This window comes from Prunus dulcis, chromosome 2, assembly GCF_902201215.1.
Source record: "Prunus dulcis chromosome 2, ALMONDv2, whole genome shotgun sequence".
Taxonomy (NCBI): domain Eukaryota; kingdom Viridiplantae; phylum Streptophyta; class Magnoliopsida; order Rosales; family Rosaceae; genus Prunus; species Prunus dulcis.
The window spans coordinates 23,361,810-23,382,075 of record NC_047651.1 but is presented as its reverse complement, the minus strand read 5'-3'; the positions used below and the strand labels follow the sequence as shown (position 1 = coordinate 23,382,075).

At 37.2% G+C, this 20,266-nt stretch overlaps 4 protein-coding genes across 7 annotated transcripts; 1 reads left to right on the top strand and 3 right to left on the bottom strand.

The window, feature by feature from the left end:
* The first annotated feature begins 86 nt into the window (after nucleotides 1-86).
* On the top strand, nucleotides 87-5,752 carry LOC117617790 (U-box domain-containing protein 35-like). 3 transcript variants are annotated; one of them, XM_034347349.1, is made up of 10 exons: nucleotides 87-461; nucleotides 924-1,163; nucleotides 1,329-1,450; nucleotides 1,533-1,654; nucleotides 2,118-2,308; nucleotides 2,489-2,805; nucleotides 3,233-3,334; nucleotides 3,477-3,905; nucleotides 4,313-5,065; nucleotides 5,362-5,752. In XM_034347349.1, the coding sequence occupies exons 2-10, from the start codon at nucleotides 956-958 to the stop codon at nucleotides 5,542-5,544; spliced, it is 2,427 nt and encodes an 808-aa protein (XP_034203240.1). In that variant the 5' UTR covers nucleotides 87-461; nucleotides 924-955; the 3' UTR covers nucleotides 5,545-5,752. The 3 variants fall into 3 exon arrangements, with proteins under 3 accessions (XP_034203240.1, XP_034203238.1, XP_034203239.1); XM_034347347.1 differs by having other exon boundaries at nucleotides 2,483-2,805; XM_034347348.1 differs by having other exon boundaries at nucleotides 87-501; nucleotides 2,483-2,805.
* Nucleotides 5,753-6,486: 734 nt separating this feature from the next.
* Nucleotides 6,487-9,033, bottom strand: LOC117617791 (putative kinase-like protein TMKL1). Its single transcript, XM_034347350.1, has 2 exons — nucleotides 8,068-9,033; nucleotides 6,487-7,294 (listed from the first exon to the last, which is right to left on the bottom strand). Exons 1-2 carry the CDS (start codon nucleotides 8,549-8,551, stop codon nucleotides 6,699-6,701), a joined length of 1,080 nt encoding a protein of 359 aa, XP_034203241.1. The 5' UTR covers nucleotides 8,552-9,033; the 3' UTR covers nucleotides 6,487-6,698.
* Nucleotides 9,034-10,516: 1,483 nt separating this feature from the next.
* LOC117620333 (acid phosphatase 1) lies at nucleotides 10,517-13,623 on the bottom strand. The gene is made up of 3 exons (XM_034350496.1): nucleotides 12,841-13,623; nucleotides 12,167-12,376; nucleotides 10,517-10,934 (listed from the first exon to the last, which is right to left on the bottom strand). Exons 1-3 carry the CDS (start codon nucleotides 13,251-13,253, stop codon nucleotides 10,757-10,759), a joined length of 801 nt encoding a protein of 266 aa, XP_034206387.1. The 5' UTR covers nucleotides 13,254-13,623; the 3' UTR covers nucleotides 10,517-10,756.
* A 688-nt stretch (nucleotides 13,624-14,311) lies between these two features.
* On the bottom strand, nucleotides 14,312-19,816 carry LOC117619986 (ubiquinol-cytochrome-c reductase complex assembly factor 1). Of its 2 annotated transcripts, none has more exons than XM_034350067.1 (8): nucleotides 19,629-19,816; nucleotides 17,147-17,334; nucleotides 16,654-16,867; nucleotides 16,365-16,531; nucleotides 15,550-15,674; nucleotides 15,341-15,401; nucleotides 14,818-14,866; nucleotides 14,312-14,651 (listed from the first exon to the last, which is right to left on the bottom strand). In XM_034350067.1, exons 2-8 carry the CDS (start codon nucleotides 17,321-17,323, stop codon nucleotides 14,572-14,574), a joined length of 873 nt encoding a protein of 290 aa, XP_034205958.1. In that variant the 5' UTR covers nucleotides 17,324-17,334; nucleotides 19,629-19,816; the 3' UTR covers nucleotides 14,312-14,571. The 2 variants fall into 2 exon arrangements, with proteins under 2 accessions (XP_034205958.1, XP_034205957.1); XM_034350066.1 differs by having other exon boundaries at nucleotides 19,568-19,811.
* Between the last annotated feature and the right edge of the window lie 450 nt (nucleotides 19,817-20,266).

Genomic DNA, 20,266 nt, shown 5'->3' with positions numbered 1-20,266 from the left:
AAAATAAATAAAAATAAAAATTACTTATATATAAGTAGGTCCTCATTTAAATTAAAATTTGTAAATTAATGCTACTGATTGAGCAGTAGATGCAAAATCAAGTTGCACTTTCGTTGAAAACGAACAGAGATTGAAAAGTCATACCAGAGACTGAACAAATGGTTCTTTTTAATATGGTTAAGCAAGTTGCAAGTTGTTGATTTTAATCCACAGAGGAACCCAAAAAGAAAACTGCCGTAGCTTTCAGATACAGATACAGGGCAATGCCTCACGGAAAAGTTGGCTCTTAATTTTTAAGAGGCAAAATAAGCTTTGGTGGCAGATAAACTATTCCAACTCTGGAAATGGTGGTTGAATGTTCAAAATGGTTTTGCAGAGGGAGATATTTATGAATTTTTGTTCTCTTCTCAAGAGGATTTGAAGAAGAGCTCGAAGTTTGAGTCTTGACCCTTAAAAAACTGGTACGTTCTTATCTTCTTGTTGTGTTGTGTGGTTTTTCTTGTAAGTTGGCGTCTGTGTACTTTCTGGGTTTTTGAAATTTGTGAGCCTGTTTTTGGTTTTGAACGGCACTTTGCATATGTGTTTGCGAGCATGTCTTTGTGTATTCAAAATTTTGGTTCTTTTTGGTAGTTTGAGGCTTATTTCATGAAAATTCATTTCTGAGTCTGCCAATTTATCTCTCTCTCTCTCTCTCTCTCTCTCTCTCTCTCTCTCTCTCGCCTGCCTGCTTGTCGTAAGATTTATGTATTGCCGGGTAATTTGAATTGAAGAAGGTTCATTCTCTTCAAGATATACCTACGTGAAGTTGTTATTTTAAATCCTTAACATTTTTATAATAAAATTCTGATTTATTTGATTTATCTGGTCTGTTGCGAGTAGTAATTGTGCTCTTGTGCTTTGCTTCTACATGTTACATGTAACAGAGGATTCAGTGTAACAGAGGAGTGGCAGAGTAATGGATGGGAGTGAAATTATTGAAGCACATGGCAGTGTCGCATTGGAGGCGGCACCTTCCCCTCTTTCAATTGTTGCCATTGCTATCAATGGGAACAGAAAGAGCAAATACATTGTTAGATGGGCTCTGGAGAAGTTTGTTCCAGAGGGAAATGTATTCTTCAAGTTGATACATGTGCGCCCAAGGATTACTGGAGTTCCAACACCAAGTAAGTATAAACATGAGTATAAATTTGAGACATTCATAAACTGGGTTTAGCTCATGAATTCATTCATTTGGTATTCTAATTTTTTTAAGACTGATTTGGTATTCAAATTTTTTTTTTTTAAATTACTGTTATGTTTAAAAATTCTTGTTTTTGTTGTGAGTATAGTGGGAAATCTGATTCCATTGTCACAAGTACGAGAAGACGTAGTAGCTGCATATAGAAAGGAAATTGAGTGGCAGGCAAGTGAGTTGCTTCTTCCATACAAGAAAATGTGTGCTCAAAAGAAGGTACAACTTTCTTATTTGTTGAAGTTTGATATTAAGAAAATCCAAGGTAACAAAAATGTAAACGTCGCTGTTTTGAATGTAGGTGCAAGTAGATGTTGTAGTCATTGAATCAGACGACGTGGCACATGCAATAGCGGAGGAGATTGCTAAGTCTGCTATAAGCAATCTTGTCTTAGGTGCCCCATCTCGTGGCATGTTTAAAAGGTATTTTGTTGGCATGTGGTTGTTCAAATGGATACTTTGATGACTGTGGTTTGTGTGGGGAAAAGGGGATGGAAATTTCCAGAGTTTGGCAGCCTTTGTGTTTTGATTATTTGCATACAAAATCCAATTGCGAGAGGATATAATTTTGGATACAGAATTCCTGCTTGTCATCTGGTAAATCATTTAACAGGTTCTAGATAGGTTCAAATTGAGCTTCTGGTGAACAAAAGGGTGAACAAAATATTCACGGAGGCATGTGTTCACTTGCACACACACACAAACAAGCACAAAAGAGAGTTTGTGCATGTTTAAAGAAAAATGAAAGAAACCTTTGTCATTTGTCTTGTCAATATATTTCTACAGAACATAGAGAACCATCCATGTAATCCTCTTTGTATTTTGTGAAAAATTATTCCTCAAAATTGCCTTGTGGTTGATCATGTTACCAATTTAATGCTCCTAGGAAACAGAAGGGACTGTCCTCAAAAATCTCAGCTTGCAGCCCAAGATTTTGCACCATATATGCTGTTTCAAAAGGAAAATTGTCATCAGTACGCGCATCTGATTCCGAGTCAGTTGCAAGCATTAGAGATGACAATAGCGACACATGTTCTATCAACAGTTCTTCAAGTTATGCGTCCGGCTCACAGACAGGTAATGCACATGACTGAGGTTGAGTGACATCTTGATATCATGTAATGTGCAACATATACATTCTTTAGAGAATCGGGGCTCTTGCAACCATAGCAATAAATGATAATGTACAATGTCAATTATGCTAACTATGTAAGCAGCTGAAATATTTAACTCAGTTCTTCTGTTTTCAAGGCACAGATCATGGCTCGGTCGGTTCATACTCCCATTTCCGTTCTCCTTCCCTTCCAATGCAGCGATTTCAAGCTCTTACAACTATCAACCAGACCCTTCTTAGTACAAAGACAAATTCCAATGAAACCATTCATTCTAGATGCCAATCTCAGGATCTTGGGGAAGGGAAGGATGGTATGAGTTCTTGTCCCAGCAACTCAGATGTTGTGCATACACCGAGTCAGCCCTCTAGTAGTGGAAGCTTCCTAACAGATAATCGGTCATGGACTTCTGATCAAGCGTCCACCTCAGACGTGGTTACAGATTATTCATCTGAGAGCCAGGTGGTACTTTCTGACTTCTTTTGACATGGTTAAATGGTGCTTTCCAATGAATTATGCAGAAAAATACATATTAGGAATTGCATACATGAGATGTGGTCTATGGATTATATAGTATGTAGCGCTCTTTAGATTCCTAAACATCCTTCCTATGCTATTTTTATTCAGTTGAAAGTACTTTGCCTGCAGAATTCATGGTCTCATGTGTTTCAAATTGCTGAAAAGTTTTTACTTAAACCATCTTAACATGTTAAGTCTATGATAAGATGATTGAAAAGTGTGGGAGACCTTTTCTCAACCAATACCGCATTTTTTTGAATTAAAACTCTTAATTATTACATATATGGAAACACGTCCCTTGGTCAGGTCAATAGGGGGAGCTGTATGTATTAAAGAAGTAATGGAGTTGTTCAATTTGCACTTCTTGCAGGCAAATATCAACTTGGAGCTAGAAAAGCTGAGAATTGAACTCAGACATGTCAAAGGAATGTATGCAATGGCTCAAAGTGAGACTATTGATGCTTCTAGGAAGGTAGGTATTCTTATCCTTGTTGACAGCAGTAAATACTTTCTGTTTCTTTATTTCCCCATCCAGTTTAGCTTCTGTAATAGTTAGCAAGATCTCTTAAGATCTTCGATTTGAATAGTAAGAAATATTTCTTTTTGATAATCAGATAAACAATTTAAATAGACGCCGATCAGAGGAAGCAATAAGGCTCAAGGAGATAAATTCAATGGAGGAGAAAGCCAAAGTATTTGCAACACAAGAGAAGGAGAAGTATGAAGCTGCTAAGATAGAGGCTGAGTATATGAGAGAATGTGTTGAAAGAGAAGTTTCGCAAAGGAGAGAAGCAGAGATGAAAGCCATGCATGATGCCGAGGAGAAAGAAAAGCTTGAAAGTGTACTTGTAGGTCCTGTGCAGCAATACCAGAAGTTCATGTGGGATGAGATTGTTACTGCCACCTCATCTTTCTCTGAGGATCTTCGGATTGGAATGGGCGCGTACGGAACTGTCTATAAGTGTAGTTTTCATCATACAACTGCAGCAGTGAAAGTTCTTCACTCTAAAGAGAATCGCCAAACTAAGCAATTCCAGCAGGAGGTATGTAACATGCATGACTAAATCTGGATAGTAGCTCATATAGATGTCGAACTATCCTTCCTGCATTAGTGTCGTTCACATTGAAACTAAGGGTGGTATTGAACCAAACAAAATGGCATATCAAAATATTTGTTGAAGAAATCGCCTGTTGTATAATCAAGAGCTCCTTAGGAGTTCAGTAGGTAATTTATCTATTAGGTGTAGTTAAGTTTCCCGGTCACTGCTCTTTAGTCAGAACTAAAAAAGAAAATAAGTATGTGCTCTTTAGAGTCTCTGCTTTTAATAATGCATGCAACCGTTCTCATCTTGTGCTGTGTTGGTACTACGCATCGCATAGAAGAAACTGTAAAATTGGGAACCTGTGATACCCAACTGAACACTGATTTACATTTTCTACTGGCTTGCAGCTTGAGATCCTGAGCAAAATCCGCCATCCCCACTTGCTTCTCCTTCTTGGTGCATGTCCTGAACACAGTTGCCTAGTGTATGAGTACATGGAGAACGGTAGCCTGGAGGACAGGTTGCTCCAGAAAAACAGTACACCTCCTATTCCTTGGTTTGAGAGGTTCCGAATTGCTTGGGAAGTAGCCTCAACTCTCATCTTTCTTCACAGCTCAAAGCCAAAACCAATCATCCATCGTGATCTGAAACCAGCAAACATCTTGCTTGATCATAACCTTGTGAGCAAGATTGGTGATGTTGGCCTTTCTACAATGCTTAACTTAGACCCTTCTATGTCCAGTATATACAATGACACAGGACCTGTTGGGACTCTCTCTTACATAGACCCGGAGTATCAAAGGACTGGGATAATCTCTCCACAATCTGATGTTTATGCTTTTGGAATGGTGATCTTGCAGTTGCTGACTGCAAAACCAGCAAGAGCTTTAACCCATCTGGTGGAAACAGCTATTAGTGATAGAAATTTAATGGATGTTTTGGATCCTAAAGCTGGGGTTTGGCCAATGGAAGAGACGAGGCAGTTGGCTGAATTGGGATTGAGTTGTGCAGAGCTTCGACGCAGAGACAGACCTGACTTGAAAGAGCAAGTAGTTCCTCTGCTGGAGAGACTGAAAATGGTTGCTGATAAAGCAAGAGATTCAGCTTCCACAGTTCAGTGCCGCCTACCTCCTAACCACTTCATCTGTCCAATTCTTAAGGTACGCATAATCTTTAGTACCTATATTTATAGTATTGTTTAACCAGAAAGCCTTAGAATTTGGAATGGGGTTTTAACTCAATGACAGCTTAAGGAGAGATCCTACTCAATATCCTTAATGTTAAAGCTTCACATTAGTCAGTCGCAGTCGGACAATTGTATTTTATCCACATTTCCTAAATTTCTAAGGGATTGTTTTTATGGTATAATTTATAATTTTGACCAAATGTTGGTGGCTTCAATTATTCTTCATGTCATTGTAAATCCCATATAATATGCTATTTTCTTTTGTCACAGGATGTAATGCAGGAACCTTGTGTGGCTGCGGATGGTTACACTTATGATCGCAAATCAATAGAGACATGGATTCAAGAGAACGATAAGTCGCCAATGACGAATTTGCCATTGCCAAATAAGAATCTAATACCAAATTATACTCTTCTTTCTGCCATTATGGAGTGGAAGTCCAGGGGACAATAGCATCTACTTTTGTTGATTGTTATTATTAAGGTTAACAATGATGGGTTAGTTTATTTGACCCCTTGCTCTTGCTGTAAAGCATAGTGAGGCCTAGGGTAGCGTTTTAGAGTTGAATTTGTCACTGGTTTTGTTGTAGGAGTAAAGAAAAGGACTTCTAATTTCTCTGTTGTGCAAAAGAAGTAAAAAAGATTCGAGAATTGAAGGCCAAGAAAGTATTTATTCAGAAAACATGAAGACCAAAACTGAGGCAAGTGTTGGAATAATTGCATGTGGTCCTCTGTTATTTTATACCAATATGCCACGTGTCATGCCATGTACGTAAACAAATTATATATTTGTTTGATTGAGAAAAAGGTGTAGAAGGAGATTTTGACCAAAAAAGTGACAAGTTTCATCAAGTAGTGCAATGGTGTTTTTTAATCATAATAATGTCATCCCTCCACACCGCAGCTAAGCTAAGATAGCGATCTCTCATGGTGGTTGGACCCAGACCAACATAAACCCACCCACCACCCACCATGTTCTTATGTGGCAGCTAGAGATCATTAAGAGAGAGTGACAATCCAATTGAATTTTGGATTTTAGATGAAACATATTATTTTGGAACCAAGTTCTGGTATGCCTTGTTGGTCTTCAAATTCATATGAAACTAGTTGACCAAGATTTTGATTAATCTGCTATGAGAACTTGAAGCTTAAATTCTTAATTCAAAGTTGCAGACAATCTTGGGTCTAGAAGAAAAAAGCATAATTTCAATCTTGGGTCTAGAAGAAAAAAGCATAATTTCATTGCTCACTGTTGATTAAAGGTACTTTCTTTTTCTTTTTTGCTGAGTGATATGGAATTTCCTAGTCTCAGGCTGCTAATACTTAGCAATAAAGAAATCTACAATCTGACAAACTAAATCACCAACTTTTCGATCTTTGTCGGATGGCTGAAATCTGAAACTTTTGCTCAAAGTGTGCAACCATAAGCTGAAGTTTTCAGCTTTTTGGCTTCAAAGAGTATATATAACCACCTATATTTTTACTATACATGTCAAAGTCATCATGGTCATTGTTTTTGTCATGGCCATCAATCATGCTGATTTTGTAAAACAGAAATATTCTCAATCAAGGCACTATGACCTACCAAACAGTGCTCAAGTAGAGTGTTCAGTTACCAATCTCTTCAAGCTTCCATAGAACTTGCTTGGTGTTTGGTCTAAGTGATGGAGAAGGAGAACAGCATGTCATAGCAAGCTGAAAGAACTTGAGAATCTGTTCTTTAGTAACCGGGACTTCGTCGTCAATGCTGCTATTGAGAAGTAAACCTGGATGGAACAAGTCATGGATTCTATGTCCAAGGACTGCATTTCTCATAAAATTTGGCAAACTAAAATCCTCATCAGGTGTTGTTGGGTTTTGATTGATTGGTTCCTTCCCTGTGAGTAATTCAAGTAAGATAACCCCAAGGCTGAATATATCAGTCTCTTCATTTGCATCCCTCATTTTGATCAGCTCAGGGGCTTTGTAGCCTTGAGATGCTGAAAGTTCAAGCATTTCTTGGCCAGCAGTAGGATTCAACAGAAGATATAGGCTGAAATCTGAGATGAATGGCTGGTAATGGCGATCCAAAAGTATGTTTTTCAACTTGAGATTGCCATGAATTATGGGCTTCTCCAACCCAGTGTGAAGATGATCCAAACCTTTTGCTATACCAACTGAGATTCTATAGATAATGGCCCATTTGTGAGAGTCAGGATTGCTTTCTGTCATTGGAAGCAAAGTTTATCTATCAATTCTAAGTTATGGGAAGTTGGGAGCTAAAAATATACATACATAAAGAATTTTAATCAGAGAAGAGCTCTAAATTTGGTAATGACAAGCACAGATGTTTAATTTTGCTAAGGCGTAGTCATCCTTATCTCAAGGGAACATGGGAGGAGAAACTGACAATGTTAGGTGCTGACAGGTGACAGATATAATTTATGAAGGAAAGAATCCAAATAGTGTTGTATAACGTGCAGAAAAAGAGATCAAAATTATGCAGACAAAAACAGATGAGTCAAAAGCAGAACAGGGAAATTGGAAATTAGAACAATACAGAATTTTATAAGTGGAAGTGATAAAAGACCTGCCAGAAGTTAACTTCCTGTTCCACAACACAAAGTTTGCAAATTTGAAATGAATGAGCAATCCAAACCCAGGTAAAAAAGAAAAGAATTTTTTTGAAGCCCTGGTTTCTCTCTGATCATTTAATTTTGTTCACAGCCAATATCCAAAAGTTCTGAATTTGCCTCTTTTTTGGTTATATATTATTCACTTACCAAAACAAAAAAACAGTTATGAATTTGATTGTTTTGAAACACAATGATAGCAGATATTCTTTTGTGTAAGCCTCTTAAGCCCAATTGAGTGAAGACTCAGTATCCTCATGTACTAAGAAAAAGAGATCAATCTTTCTTTTTCATTCTATGCATTTTCTTGGCAACCAAACATAAACAAACAGAAAGAAGATAGATCAACAAGGCAAGAGAATCACCTCTTACAAACTGAGACAGATTGCCACGCCAATAAAACGGATGAATCAAAAGCTTCTCACCCCTTGGCCCTGCATAAAATCCCAGAAGAGGAACCAAATTGGGATGCCTTATACACCCCAACAACTGAACCACTTCACCAAAATCTTCAACTTTTGCAGTGCACACAGGCCTCAAAAACCTCAGCAACCTCACTGAGTTGCTACTCTGCAACAAAGCCTTGTACAGTGTTCCATAGTTTGACTTTCCAATCACCTCCCCTGGAGCATCTAGTATGTCGCAAATTCTGAGGTCTTGGCCATCCTGAAAAGTCATCAAGTCCTCTACCTTCACATCATCTTCATGCTTCTGCTCTGAGTTTTCCACATCTTGTTGCTCATGTTTTGCACTTCTTTTGCAGTAAAAGTAGATCAAAAATACAAAAGATACCAAAACTCCAGTTGAAGTCAGTACAAGAATCAAATTAAGCAGGTGGGTGTTCTTCATTCTGTCAAAAATGCAACTCCTTCATATCAAACATTGAAAATTTGGACTACGAAAGTGAGAAGTAACAAAAGATTAGGATCTGGTTTTGACGTGAAGGATTGAGAAAGTGTTAAACATAATGCAGATATGGCTAGTTTTCATGTAGAACAGATTTCTTTCCATACAAGTAGGAGTAGAAGACAAGAAGATTGAGATGGGGTGGTACTTTTGGGAGGAGAGGGTGTGTGTGGAACCCAATATTTTTGGGAATTTTAAGGGGATCAAAATTAATCCTTTTATCTACTAGGAAAATGGACTCTGAGAGACAGACTTGTGCACAAAGAAGTTATGGAGTTGAAGAGAGATCAGAAGATGAGCACATATATTATGCTCAAAACTTGTAAGACAGATCTATGCCATGTGAATGTGATGTTGCATCTGTTTTTGACTGTGTGTGAAATTTCCCTTTTGCCACCAAATATATTCCTCAATATCATTTTTGCATGCACCTTAGCATGTCATTTTCTGATTGATATGCTAATGCAAAATAATAGTGAGATTTAGAAGATAGCGGAGACATTGTTGTTAAAAATAAAAATAAAATAAAAATATGAATAAAGAAAAAAAGTGGTATTTCTTCTCCTTTTTATAAAAAAGCAATGATTTTGTATTTGTTCATTTAAAAAGTAAAAGGGTCGCAAATGACCCATTGGTGTTGTGGTTTGAAGCAATTACTTTCCTAAGCAAGATCTTGAGTTCAAATTCTAGTATCTTTGTAGTGTGTGTGAGTTTATTATATTATTTCTTATCTCAATAAAAAAATATATCCTTAAAATATATATATAAAGTAATAAATAAAGTAAAGGGGTCAAGGAAGGAGAGATGTCACATCAACTACAAGCTATGGAGTTACTGTCATTTCTATTATAAATTTAAGAGGGCAGATGAGATGACCATAGACAATTATTTTAGATGCAAAGTTGTCACAAATACGCGTTATTTTATCTTCCTTTACTTTAGAAACGATTTTTGACATTTTGTTCATATTTAACAACAACAAAAAAGAGGAAGGTTTTTGTCATTTGATTAAAAAAATTGGAGAGAGAGAGAGTGAGAAACAGGAGATCATAATTTCAGATCCAAATATGAACAAAATATTCCAACAAGAAAAATAGAAAGAAAAAAAAAATCCTGTAATTAACATGATGAACCATATTTAAATAGAGATTTTGCTTAAGTTGTAATTATATGAAAGAAACTTGAAGCTCAAGTTGTGATTATGAAGGCTAAGTGGTGGTTGAGACAATATGTTAATTAACGGCGGGGATTGATGAGTTGTTGTTTGAGGGCACCCACCATCAAAGTATTGATCAAAATCAGACGGGTGGGACCGCCCCACCACGTGAGGCATGATGCTTTGTCAAACGAAGTGTCAGGCCCTCAGACCCTACACGCGGCAGCATCTAAAAGCTTAATTAAACCAAATATTTCCTCAGCTGAAAAAGGACCACTTTGAAATTTGCGAATAGTTTCCAAGAAGATAACAGGCCCTTGGGGTGAATTCGTGAAAAGGCAAAATATACAGTGCCGTTTTTACCCTACTATACTGAAAAACAGTAAGGCCATTTTTGACTTTTCTGATTTCATCCGTGAGAGACTGAATATCGTATATCAAATATTGAAGATTGCTGATGATGAGTGTTGTTTTGGCAACACAGTCCCTCAACTCGACCTAAATTACTATATAATACCCAAAAGATGGTCCTCCCAGTAAAGAGAAAAATAATATTCTCCAACTTAAATTGAAGTCAAATGTAGACTGCATTACATAAGAAAAACACCACCACCACCCCCCCCAACCCCCCTTTAATTCAGTAAGACAATGACTGGTGCCGTAAAGAAAGCAATTGGTCACAGCACTTTGCTCCTTACCCACAAGAAGTTGGGGACCAATTCAACTCAAGAGACAAAAGTACTGAGATAAAATTTGTGCAACTCAAAGTGGTCCTCCAATCCTGTCTGATAATAAAGTATAGGAATCTGCATTTTACAAAGTATATGGTCTGGTTCTGTTTTATATTAACAATTGATTGTACTGTACTGAGTGTCTATGGCATCATCATAAGTTATATGACATCTTGATTTCCCTTTAATGGTGGAAACAAACAATGGCTGCCCATACAATGCAATGTGATTATTTTGAAATGAATGATGATGCTTGCCCTATCATGGAATATAATACATTGGATTCGGAACCTTGAATGAGCGGATGGACATTGAGGTGCCTAATATGTCACTCCACTGGTCTCCAGAGTTGCCAAGAATTCTGTATCCCTCTTTCTCCATCTCATTCCTCTTTTCTGACTTGTAAACTGTTGCTAATTTCCCTTGCTCATCCGGGGCCCTGCACAATATGTGAAACACATGATTCAGAATTCTAAATAAACATTATGAAGCTGGTACAAGGACGAAAAGCACAATGCCCTAAAGTCAAAGGCTTCCTGATAGCATAAGTGATGAACATTGTCTTAAAATGATAGCTTCAAATTCAAGTTCTGTAATCAATGATTTAAAGAACAAAAAACAAGAGAGAAGAGAAGAAGATGTCAAAATGTTAATCATAAGCTTTTCTTATAAATGATAAACTTGGGTATCCAATTGAAAGCTTTACTTTTCATGTTCATCCTTATTTTCTTTAGAAATAAACCTAACTTCACATTGTCATTAATTTGTATTCCCAACTGACAAAGACCAGTAATGAGATGAGATAAAAAACACCTGATGAAATAATATTTATTTATTTAGGAAGACGAAATCAAACATCTATCGGAGAAACAGAAAATCATCAATAGTGCACCAACACCCCTAACAAAGCAATTATGAAATATCACAAAAAGAGAACCTTCTTTGATCTAATAAAATCAAGTAAAATTCACAATGAAAACAAATCCAAATTAATCAAGTGGAAATGTAGTAGGTTTTGATCAATATCTGGTGGGCAAGTCCTATAGCTAACAAAATTACATTACTTGAGCTCAGCTACATGATATAACGTGGTAACACCTTCAGCCCATAAGTGAGGTGGGTCCTTAATGTGAATAATGTGTATGCAGGTATGCGCAGGACATAAGTAAAAACTGAGTTATCTTTTTCATCTGATTGAATCAACATTGATCCACTTCAATCATTTCTAACTAAGTAAATATGCAGGAAAGTAACAGATCAGTACCCCACCCAAGGAAAAAGGATGGAAGGCAGGACAACAGAATGTTATATATATCATGAAAAAGTAAACTTAACAATGTGACTGGAAAAGAATATATATTAGGAATGGCACTTCCTCAAATCTACTCCACCCAGGGAACAGTAGCCTGAAGAGCAATGATATATTCATGCTAATGCTATAAAATTTTCCCATTATCTAACACTCGTAACTTCGTAAGCATGCATTGCCCTTAATTTTAGCACGTCATTTGGCTCTAGAATACAGCGATAAGACATAACCTAAGTTTCCATTTAAATTTGCAAAGGAAAAAACCATACTAGGAGAATCAAATGATATTAAAATATGGATAATAATAGTTATACTAGTCAGACAATATTCTACATGAACTCATAAGGGGCATTCATACTCACCTTAAAATAAGCTTATGCCAATCTCGAAATCCTGCATTGATCAGATTCTCAATAGTAGCCTTTCTTTTCCCATCACTGCGCCCAGTGAGCAAAAATACCTTAATTCCCAAACCCAAGACCTCTTCATAGAGTTTCAAGCTGGACTTTATAGCGGGTGCCATGGCCTTGTCAACCCATCTATCAAACTCCAGATGATCAAAAACCTCCAAGCTACAAAAGCACACATATTATCCAAATCAGAACATTGTTACAAAAAAGAAAAAAAAATACACAACACAATAAATCATGATAAGATTCAATGAAAAATAGAATTGTGGTGAGGTCTTTTTACAGCAGAACCTCGCCTTAACTAAACAAATTGGTTGTAGCAGGTTCTAGTTGATAAATTTCGAGATATCATAAGGTCAAAAAGATGAACCATTTACTTCCAATATTCCAAGGTTTCTATAATTCTTAATTCAAAATTTCATAACAAGAATCTCATTCAATTTATTGGTTTTCTGGTATTTTCAAGTTCCAAACAAATGAAACACTCTAAAATTCCCAACATGATTCTATTTATGTTAATTTTAGAAAACATTCTAGTCAATCAATGTCAAAATTCCACGCAACTTTACCAAATTACTATTCCATAAACCCGAAGAAAATTCGCAAAGGAAGTTCAAGAATCATACCCATAGCCATGGTCAGCATAATACGGAAGATTGGAAAGCAGAGTGTCATCAATGTCAAAAATCCACGCATCTTTCCCATCACCACTCAATTCAACAGCCTTGGCATAAACTCCAGCCTCCTTAGACACCCTTTCGAGATCAAACCCATAAGCCCGACCAGTCACGTAATCTTTCACATACTTTGCACATTCCTGTGGGATTGTTTTCCAGGGGTTGATGTTGTTAGCCTCCACAGAAAATCTCCAGCTGGTACAGTGCAATTTAAACTCTTCCTCTAATTCTCTGATATTTGTCTCCGTGTTTTCGGGGTATTCGATGATCAAAGGCCTCGGCAGGAGGTGGGAAGTGAAAGTTTCCTGAGAAAACGCGAGGGAAAGTAGAGGAAAAAAAAGGAAAATCTTCAAGAAAGTCATGGTGGTTGGGAAAGAAAGAAAGACTCTGAATTTGGGGGAATCAAATTCTGGGTAGGGCGTGAATAAAGAAGATTTTGTGGGTATCTGAAAAATCAATGGGAATTTATGGAAGGGAATCTGTGGAAAAGTAAAATCTGAAGAAAAGCAAAACGGAGGGTCAAATAAGGAAATACGTTTCTTGGTGTGGGAATGAGAAACCCATATATGAACAGTAACCTCTGTGTTTGGGTTTTGGGTTTTGGGTTTTAAAGAGGAGAACTTGAAGAGAGTGGCGTGCGAGTGAAGTAATTACGGAGAGAGAGAGAGAGAGGAGAGAGAGAGAGAGAGGATTTGCAAGTTGGTTTAAGAGCTTGCTTGGAGAGATGGAGGGAAGATGCACGGCGGCACGTAAACTTATAGGACGACCTTCAGATGTTGTGGGAGTGTAGGACCCACCCTCGGTCTACAAGTATAGACAAATCAACTCTTTTTCGTTTTACTTCCTTCCTATTGCTGTTGGGATATTGACATTCCCTTAACCTACGCAGGAAATTGAGGAAGAAAAATTAGAGGCATAAGGCCCCAAGAAGATCCAAGTCCACAAGCCTGTGACATAAATAACTAAGCCCAAACCCAATACAAACAAGGCCGAGTCGCCTTTCCCTGTGAGGGGAAGCTTCTTAATGAGGGGTTGTATGTTGAGGGAATCGTGTTGTTCAATAACTCTGCAATTGACTATTAAGAACCCCTTTGCAATTGATCGGATGACAATATAATTCCTCATTGCAACGATCGGATGGGTCTATTTGTTTTAAATAAAAGCTTGCAATCCTTTTAGCCAAAACTTATGTCTCATAAAATGAATTGTAGCATCCATTTGAAGCTGATAACTAATGTTTCTTTTTTGTCACTTTTCTCTTTTAGTCTATATAAATATGATAATTTGCTTAGTTGCTTCATCTGATCTCTGATGCATGTACTGCGTGGAAAAGAATGCAATTTATATGAACGGAAAGAATACTGAACAAATTCAGAGTGCAAGAACTAACATGACAAAGCAAAAGCATTTTCAAGGATAATGATGAAAAAAAAGGGCGACATACCCCATCTAAATGGAACGAACGACCAAATATCTTGATAATCATTCACAACCAACGCATAATTACATAAGCTAAAACCATCAAGACGGGCAATTGAAAAAATAACGGCATTGCTTTTGATAATTATACAAAGGTTTTATTGTGCTCGTGTTTTTACAAGCCTTTATGATTTGTTGTTGAATGAAAATTTTCTAATTTTCTTCCGAACTACGGAAACTCGCACATGACTACATGGATTCTTATATGGATGCCTCTGATTTTGGTTTCTCGCCCTTCAATGAAGTAAACATGAAATTACCAGAGAACACAGCTTCTTTATCTGCACAATCAAATTGCACAACGTTGTCAGACTGAACTTGTAGGCATCATATATCTGGTGAAGATATTGGAAGTTTATGTGCAACCTTGAACTTGATAGGAACTCATTAAATTATCACAAATACCAAATTCCCAACAGGAAACAAGAAAGAACAAGCAATGAATACCTGTCAAGGACAGGCAACTAACTTCCCGGCGAATATATCTTGCCATTGCCTGCATATACACAAACGTTCATTGCAATTGTTCGCATCATATAGATCTAAAAACTTAAAAGACATAAGAAAGTCAACCACTACAACCCCTCCTCCCTCAAAAAATAAAAACCAGAGAGAATTTTGATTAAAAAGGCAGGTAAATGAGGCAACATCTTATAGAGAGAATTAATCTACAGACACGAGGCTGGGTAGGTATCATATATGGCATTTGTGTCCATGGGCTAACTCAAATATTACACATTTTTCTCACTTATCACCGGCCAATATATACATTTTTTCTTCGGTGTAGAGGAGAGTACTTATAAAGTCAGGGTGGAGGTGTCGTGGCTTAGCTACAAAAGCAACAGTTCTAGCAACCCCGAGAAAAGAACACTTCTAGTAATTCCAAATCTGGAGAACTACACATTCTCCAGTGTATCAACCACAAAGTGAAATGTAATTAGATGACACAAGATCAAGAATGAGAACATGCCTGGACTGCTCGTGATGCATCACCATTTGGTTGTGATGAACCATCATCAGAAAAGACATTCCTGCAAAGCAGGTACAGATGGTTAATACATATTTCCATGTTCAAATGGTTGAGAATATTTATGTTGGAGCTAGTATGGGAACACCATCCAACGACAGAGAATATTACTAAGGGTGGGGGAACTATAGACCAAGCTTGGAAAAGATTACCTCCAAATCACATTTTGCAGCTCATTCTGCCTAGCCTCCGGAAGCACGGCAGCATCATAAGCAACAATATTCCCATAGAATATCTTCTCCAAATCCTTCATCCATTTAGTCAGTAATAAGTTGACCTGAGATTTCAAGGGTAAATCAATTAGCATGCATAACGCTATAATATACTGCATAAAAAACAACCTAATATGTTGGCTGAGCTGAGTAATTAGGAAACTTCAATATGCATAACGTGAAAGATGTTACACGGAATTGGACATAGTAGCTCCTAAAATAGTGGACAATAGGACATAGCTATACATGAATGTTTTTGGGAATTGAGCAGACTAAGCAAAGCATCTATTTTGGTTTTAGTGTGCATGAAGAAAAAAAAACCCATATATACAACCCATATATACAAAGAGAAAGAAACAAATAGCATTATCATGTGCACCAAAGTGTTGATAGACCAACTTCATAACACAGAAAGTGTCCTATAAATCATGGAAAGTCTTAAGCAACCTCATGCTTAATTGTAAGCCCCCTATAATTACAAACAAATAGTATAGCAACCATGTTCTCATAACCTCTTATACCAAATGCACAACAGTTAAAACCTAAGAAACAGATTCATTCTGGAAAATTCCCTATGTTTGTTAAACCATACTAAACAAATAACTTAAAAGTTCTTTTAAAAAACAGTTGATAACCTCCAATTTGATTTATACTTGTTATCCGAAAATAACATTAACAAGAAGCAACTAAACTGTCAGTAAGCATTAAGTTCAAAGTGGATTATGTAGCTTAACATAAGAGAACTGATCACATACCCCAGCCTTAGATACTCTAAGTTCCACATCGTGATTGTAAGTCTCATATATGTATTGCCCGAATTCAACCCCTTCCTTTCCGTCTTCTTTCAACCGGCGTAAGCAAAGCCACATATGAAGTACAAGTAGAGAGAATGTTGTCTTAAAGGTTTTCTCCAAGTTGAATACTGCATATTTTGTGAGAAAAGTTTAGCTCACCATCAAGCTTGCTTTAAGAACATTGCCAATTATCCTCATATGCACAAGATTATTAAAGAAAATACAAGGGAAAGAAGAGAGAAAATTTGACCTTCATAAATGGCAGGTTTATCAACTTGTGAAATGATTCGCTTATATACCACATTTGCCCCTCGAATGGACGTGCTTTGTTTGCTATAAAACAGCATCAGCCTAAGGATTGCACGTTTAAATCCCGCATATTGTGGCTCCTCAATTCTTAATGGGGAGTCCGGGGCCAAAGCCAATGAGCATGGCTTAGACCAAAACAGTTTGTCCAGATTTACCTGTTGAGCCATGGTACACTAAGTCTCAGCAATGAAATCATTCTAGAAGCTTTAGCTTGACGAAGGCCAACACGCAGACACAAATACACGATCACAAGCATGATTCATGGCTAATGATTTAATTTCCGGATAATCTATGCCCATTAACAAGTAAATCATCAAACTTAATTTAAACTACAACTGACTATTACCTAAATCAGCAAGTTCGATTTCCAAACAGACAGACACAAACTGACTACCTTACACACATAAATGCATATGGGTAGCTCAAAAACGTACCATTGACTCACTCGGGAGAGGTTTTTCCACAGTAATAGCTGTATCTGGAGCCACAGCTGCAGCAGCCCTGCCATAGCTTTGGCGAGAAATAACATAAAATTCATTTCTGATATTCAAGTTATGTTGTGAACCCAGCCTTGAGAAGTGAGTAACAGCTCTGCTCCATCTTGGCAACATTTTTAAGTTCCCTATTCAATTCAAAGAGACATTTCTTTAAATTCATACATGAGAATCATACAACATCATTATATAGGCAATTTTCATAAGCACGTTGATCAAACCTGTCAATTTCAGTGAAAGCCTTGAAAGAGTTTCAAACTTAAAACTAAAGGCTTGAACCAAATACCAAGAAATCCAGAATCGTATCTTTTCTCAGTTTCAATTATCTTCTCATCAACCAAACAGAAGATAAATACAAATGAGTATGAGAATCAGTTCATAATGAAATATGAATACATAGGGTATATAAAATGTGTTGCTATGAAGCATAGATACGCAGTCGGATATGCATTGGATACGTATTGGATTCCACGGATACCATCTTTGACTAACGGATACGCGTATCCTAGGTTCTTGACACGAGTATCAGACATTTCAAATACGTTTCTGGTCAATCTTGAAGCCAGAAGCCAACGAGAGGGAGAAGGAAAGATTCGGAGAGAGAGATGAGAGGAGAGGAGAGGAGGAAGAAGAAGAAAAGATAGGACGTACGCTGGCTGCTGCATGTGAGGAGGGAGAGGGAGAGAGAGAGAGAGAGAGAGAGAGAGAGATGGTGGAAAAAGAAAAAGGAGCAGCCCAAGCTCAAGGAAGAAGAAGAAGACCTAATTTTTCATTTTTCAATATAAATTCTCAAATGAACGATGTCAGGGTTGTAAAAAACAAATTTCAGATACAAAATAGGTTTTCCCACTAAGCCAACCAATTTCATTTTCTCTGCTCTACCTTTCTACATAGCTTTTGCTTCCTCTTTTTTTTTTTGGTCAATGTAATTCTATTCAAATAAATTGAAAAGGATTACAAAAGAAAGGTGACGTTAAATCAAGGATATGTTCATTATATAAGAAGTTATACTCAAAATCAGAAAAAAGGGCTGAGCAAGCTTGGCGGATCCAGGATTTTAATCTCGAGGGGTCAACTTATAAAACTTACAAAATATTTTTACCTCAAGACTTCATTATCAATACATGAAAAAACATCTTCTCTCACCTACTTCATGAAGAACAAGTGGTGGATCCAGGATTTTAATCCCGAGGGGTCAACGTGTAAACTTCCCCAAAAAAAAAATTTACCTCAAGACTTCATTATCAATACATGAAAAAAATCTCTAACCTACTTCATGAAGAACTAACCATAATTACTGAGATACGATTAATTGATAATCAACTCAGCTATTTAACTGACACCAAAACTATGAGAAATGGATTGCAACAAGGTTCCAATTCCCTATATATGGAACTTGTGAAATGGGAGATGCTATATAGTAGTACTCTCGCCTAGCCTTATTGCTGTGTACAATTGTAAATGGGCAGTGTTATAGAGAGGTTGCATGAGTTGCCCCATGATTGCGTGAGTTGCCCCATGATTGCATGAAATACACCATGCAATTGGATGTTTCCAATATCAGCATCATCATAAATACATAACATAAAATAACAATTCCATGAACTTGTTTTTTTTCTGGTCAGTGGCATAGAATAACAATAACATAAACCCTTAATTTTTTATATCTCCATACTGGGTTTGGAGGGTTGTAGATTGTACTCGGCAGTGTCATAGCGCTATGCTGCTCTCTATGCACTGCACTGCACAGCCCTGCTACGGAAAAACAAAAAATAAGATAAAGCCAGACCCCAAATTAAAATCCTCATATATCTCTCTCTGTACGTTCTTCTACTCCCTCTTTCATCAATATATGAACCCCATCTAAGAAGCAAACTGAGAGGGCCAGAGAGAAAAACACAACCCACAAACGCGTCTAAGAAGAAAGCTAGAGTCCTGCACACAGAGAAGCTCATAGGCTCCTTGGGGCACTTCGTCGAACAGTTGGTGAGCATCCCGGGACGTTCACCCTTAATGGGCCCGCCATTGGCGAGCTATGCTTATACTTTAACACATATACCTACATAAAACACTAACTCTAAAGCTAGCCTTCCTGCCTACGTTATTGAGGAAAAACCTTATTTTGGAGCTCAAGTATAAGTGTTTTACACACGTAAAGCTTAGCACATTCATTTCAGCAAACAGTAACAACACATGCATTACACATAGTTCATGTGAAAGAAAGAAACCCGGAAGAGAATCGGATCAAATTATCAAACCCCAGGTAAAACCCATGTCATATAATCTGCAGAATTAGGAACGAAAGATTAAGGAGAAAACGGAGAGAGAGAGAGAGAGAGAGAGAGGATGCTTTGCCTTTACCTTCTCGCAGAGTAGTAAACGCAGGACTGAGAGAGAGAGAGGGAGGATGCTTTGCCTTTACCTTCTCGCAGAGTAGTAAACGCAGGACTGAGGAACCCCGTCCGTGAATCCAGCAAACGCAGCTCAGAAATTGATGGACGGCTTCATGGCCCAAAAACCTCAGAAAAGGATGGACGGCGCGTGGTAAATCTAACGGCAGGGACAGCATAGGTGTGGAAGTATGCCAAACCCCATTTTCTTTTATTTTTTCTTTTTCATCCAAATATTTTCTTTTCTTTGAATATGAAATATATAGAGAGGCCCATATTGATAAAGGCCGGTATTAGATTTGACGGAATAACCCCAATGAGCCAATCATCAATAAGATGACGGCCTATTGTCCTACTTCATCAAAAATAAAATAAATAAATAAATAAATAAATAAAATAAAAATAAAAAAAATATTAAAAAAAAAAGATGACAGCCTAACTATCGCTTCTTCTATTATCAGGAAAAATAACAAACAAATTATAGCATTTTTTGTTGTTAATACGAACAGAATTCTACTTTAATCTAATCTAAACTATACGAAAGGGTATTCGAACTTACTCGAAAGCATAGCATATCCGTTCTAACCAGCTTGACTAAGTATAGCATTTAATACCATACAATCCCTTTACACAATCCCTTTACGGCAAAGTAATTATATATGCATATGAC

Coding starts and splice junctions, on each gene's coding strand:
- LOC117617790 (XM_034347347.1), top strand. CDS start 956: ATGGATGGGAGTGAAATTATTGAAGCACATGGCAGTGTCGCATTGGAG. Junction 1,451..1,532: donor AAATGTGTGCTCAAAAGAAG/GTACAACTTTCT, acceptor TTTTGAATGTAG/GTGCAAGTAGATGTTGTAGT. Junction 2,309..2,482: donor TGCGTCCGGCTCACAGACAG/GTAATGCACATG, acceptor TCTGTTTTCAAG/GCACAGATCATGGCTCGGTC.
- LOC117617791 (XM_034347350.1), bottom strand. CDS start 8,551: ATGAAGAACACCCACCTGCTTAATTTGATTCTTGTACTGACTTCAACT. Junction 7,295..8,067: donor TCTGTCTCAGTTTGTAAGAG/GTGATTCTCTTG, acceptor TTCCAATGACAG/AAAGCAATCCTGACTCTCAC.
- LOC117620333 (XM_034350496.1), bottom strand. CDS start 13,253: ATGACTTTCTTGAAGATTTTCCTTTTTTTTCCTCTACTTTCCCTCGCG. Junction 12,377..12,840: donor TATGCTGACCATGGCTATGG/GTATGATTCTTG, acceptor GTGCTTTTGTAG/CTTGGAGGTTTTTGATCATC. Junction 10,935..12,166: donor TGGCATAAGCTTATTTTAAG/GTGAGTATGAAT, acceptor CATATTGTGCAG/GGCCCCGGATGAGCAAGGGA.
- LOC117619986 (XM_034350066.1), bottom strand. CDS start 19,775: ATGCTGTCCCTGCCGTTAGATTTACCACGCGCCGTCCATCCTTTTCTG. Junction 17,335..19,567: donor GTTTACTACTCTGCGAGAAG/GTAAAGGCAAAG, acceptor TGAATTGAATAG/GGAACTTAAAAATGTTGCCA. Junction 16,868..17,146: donor CTCTCCCGAGTGAGTCAATG/GTACGTTTTTGA, acceptor ATGGCTCAACAG/GTAAATCTGGACAAACTGTT.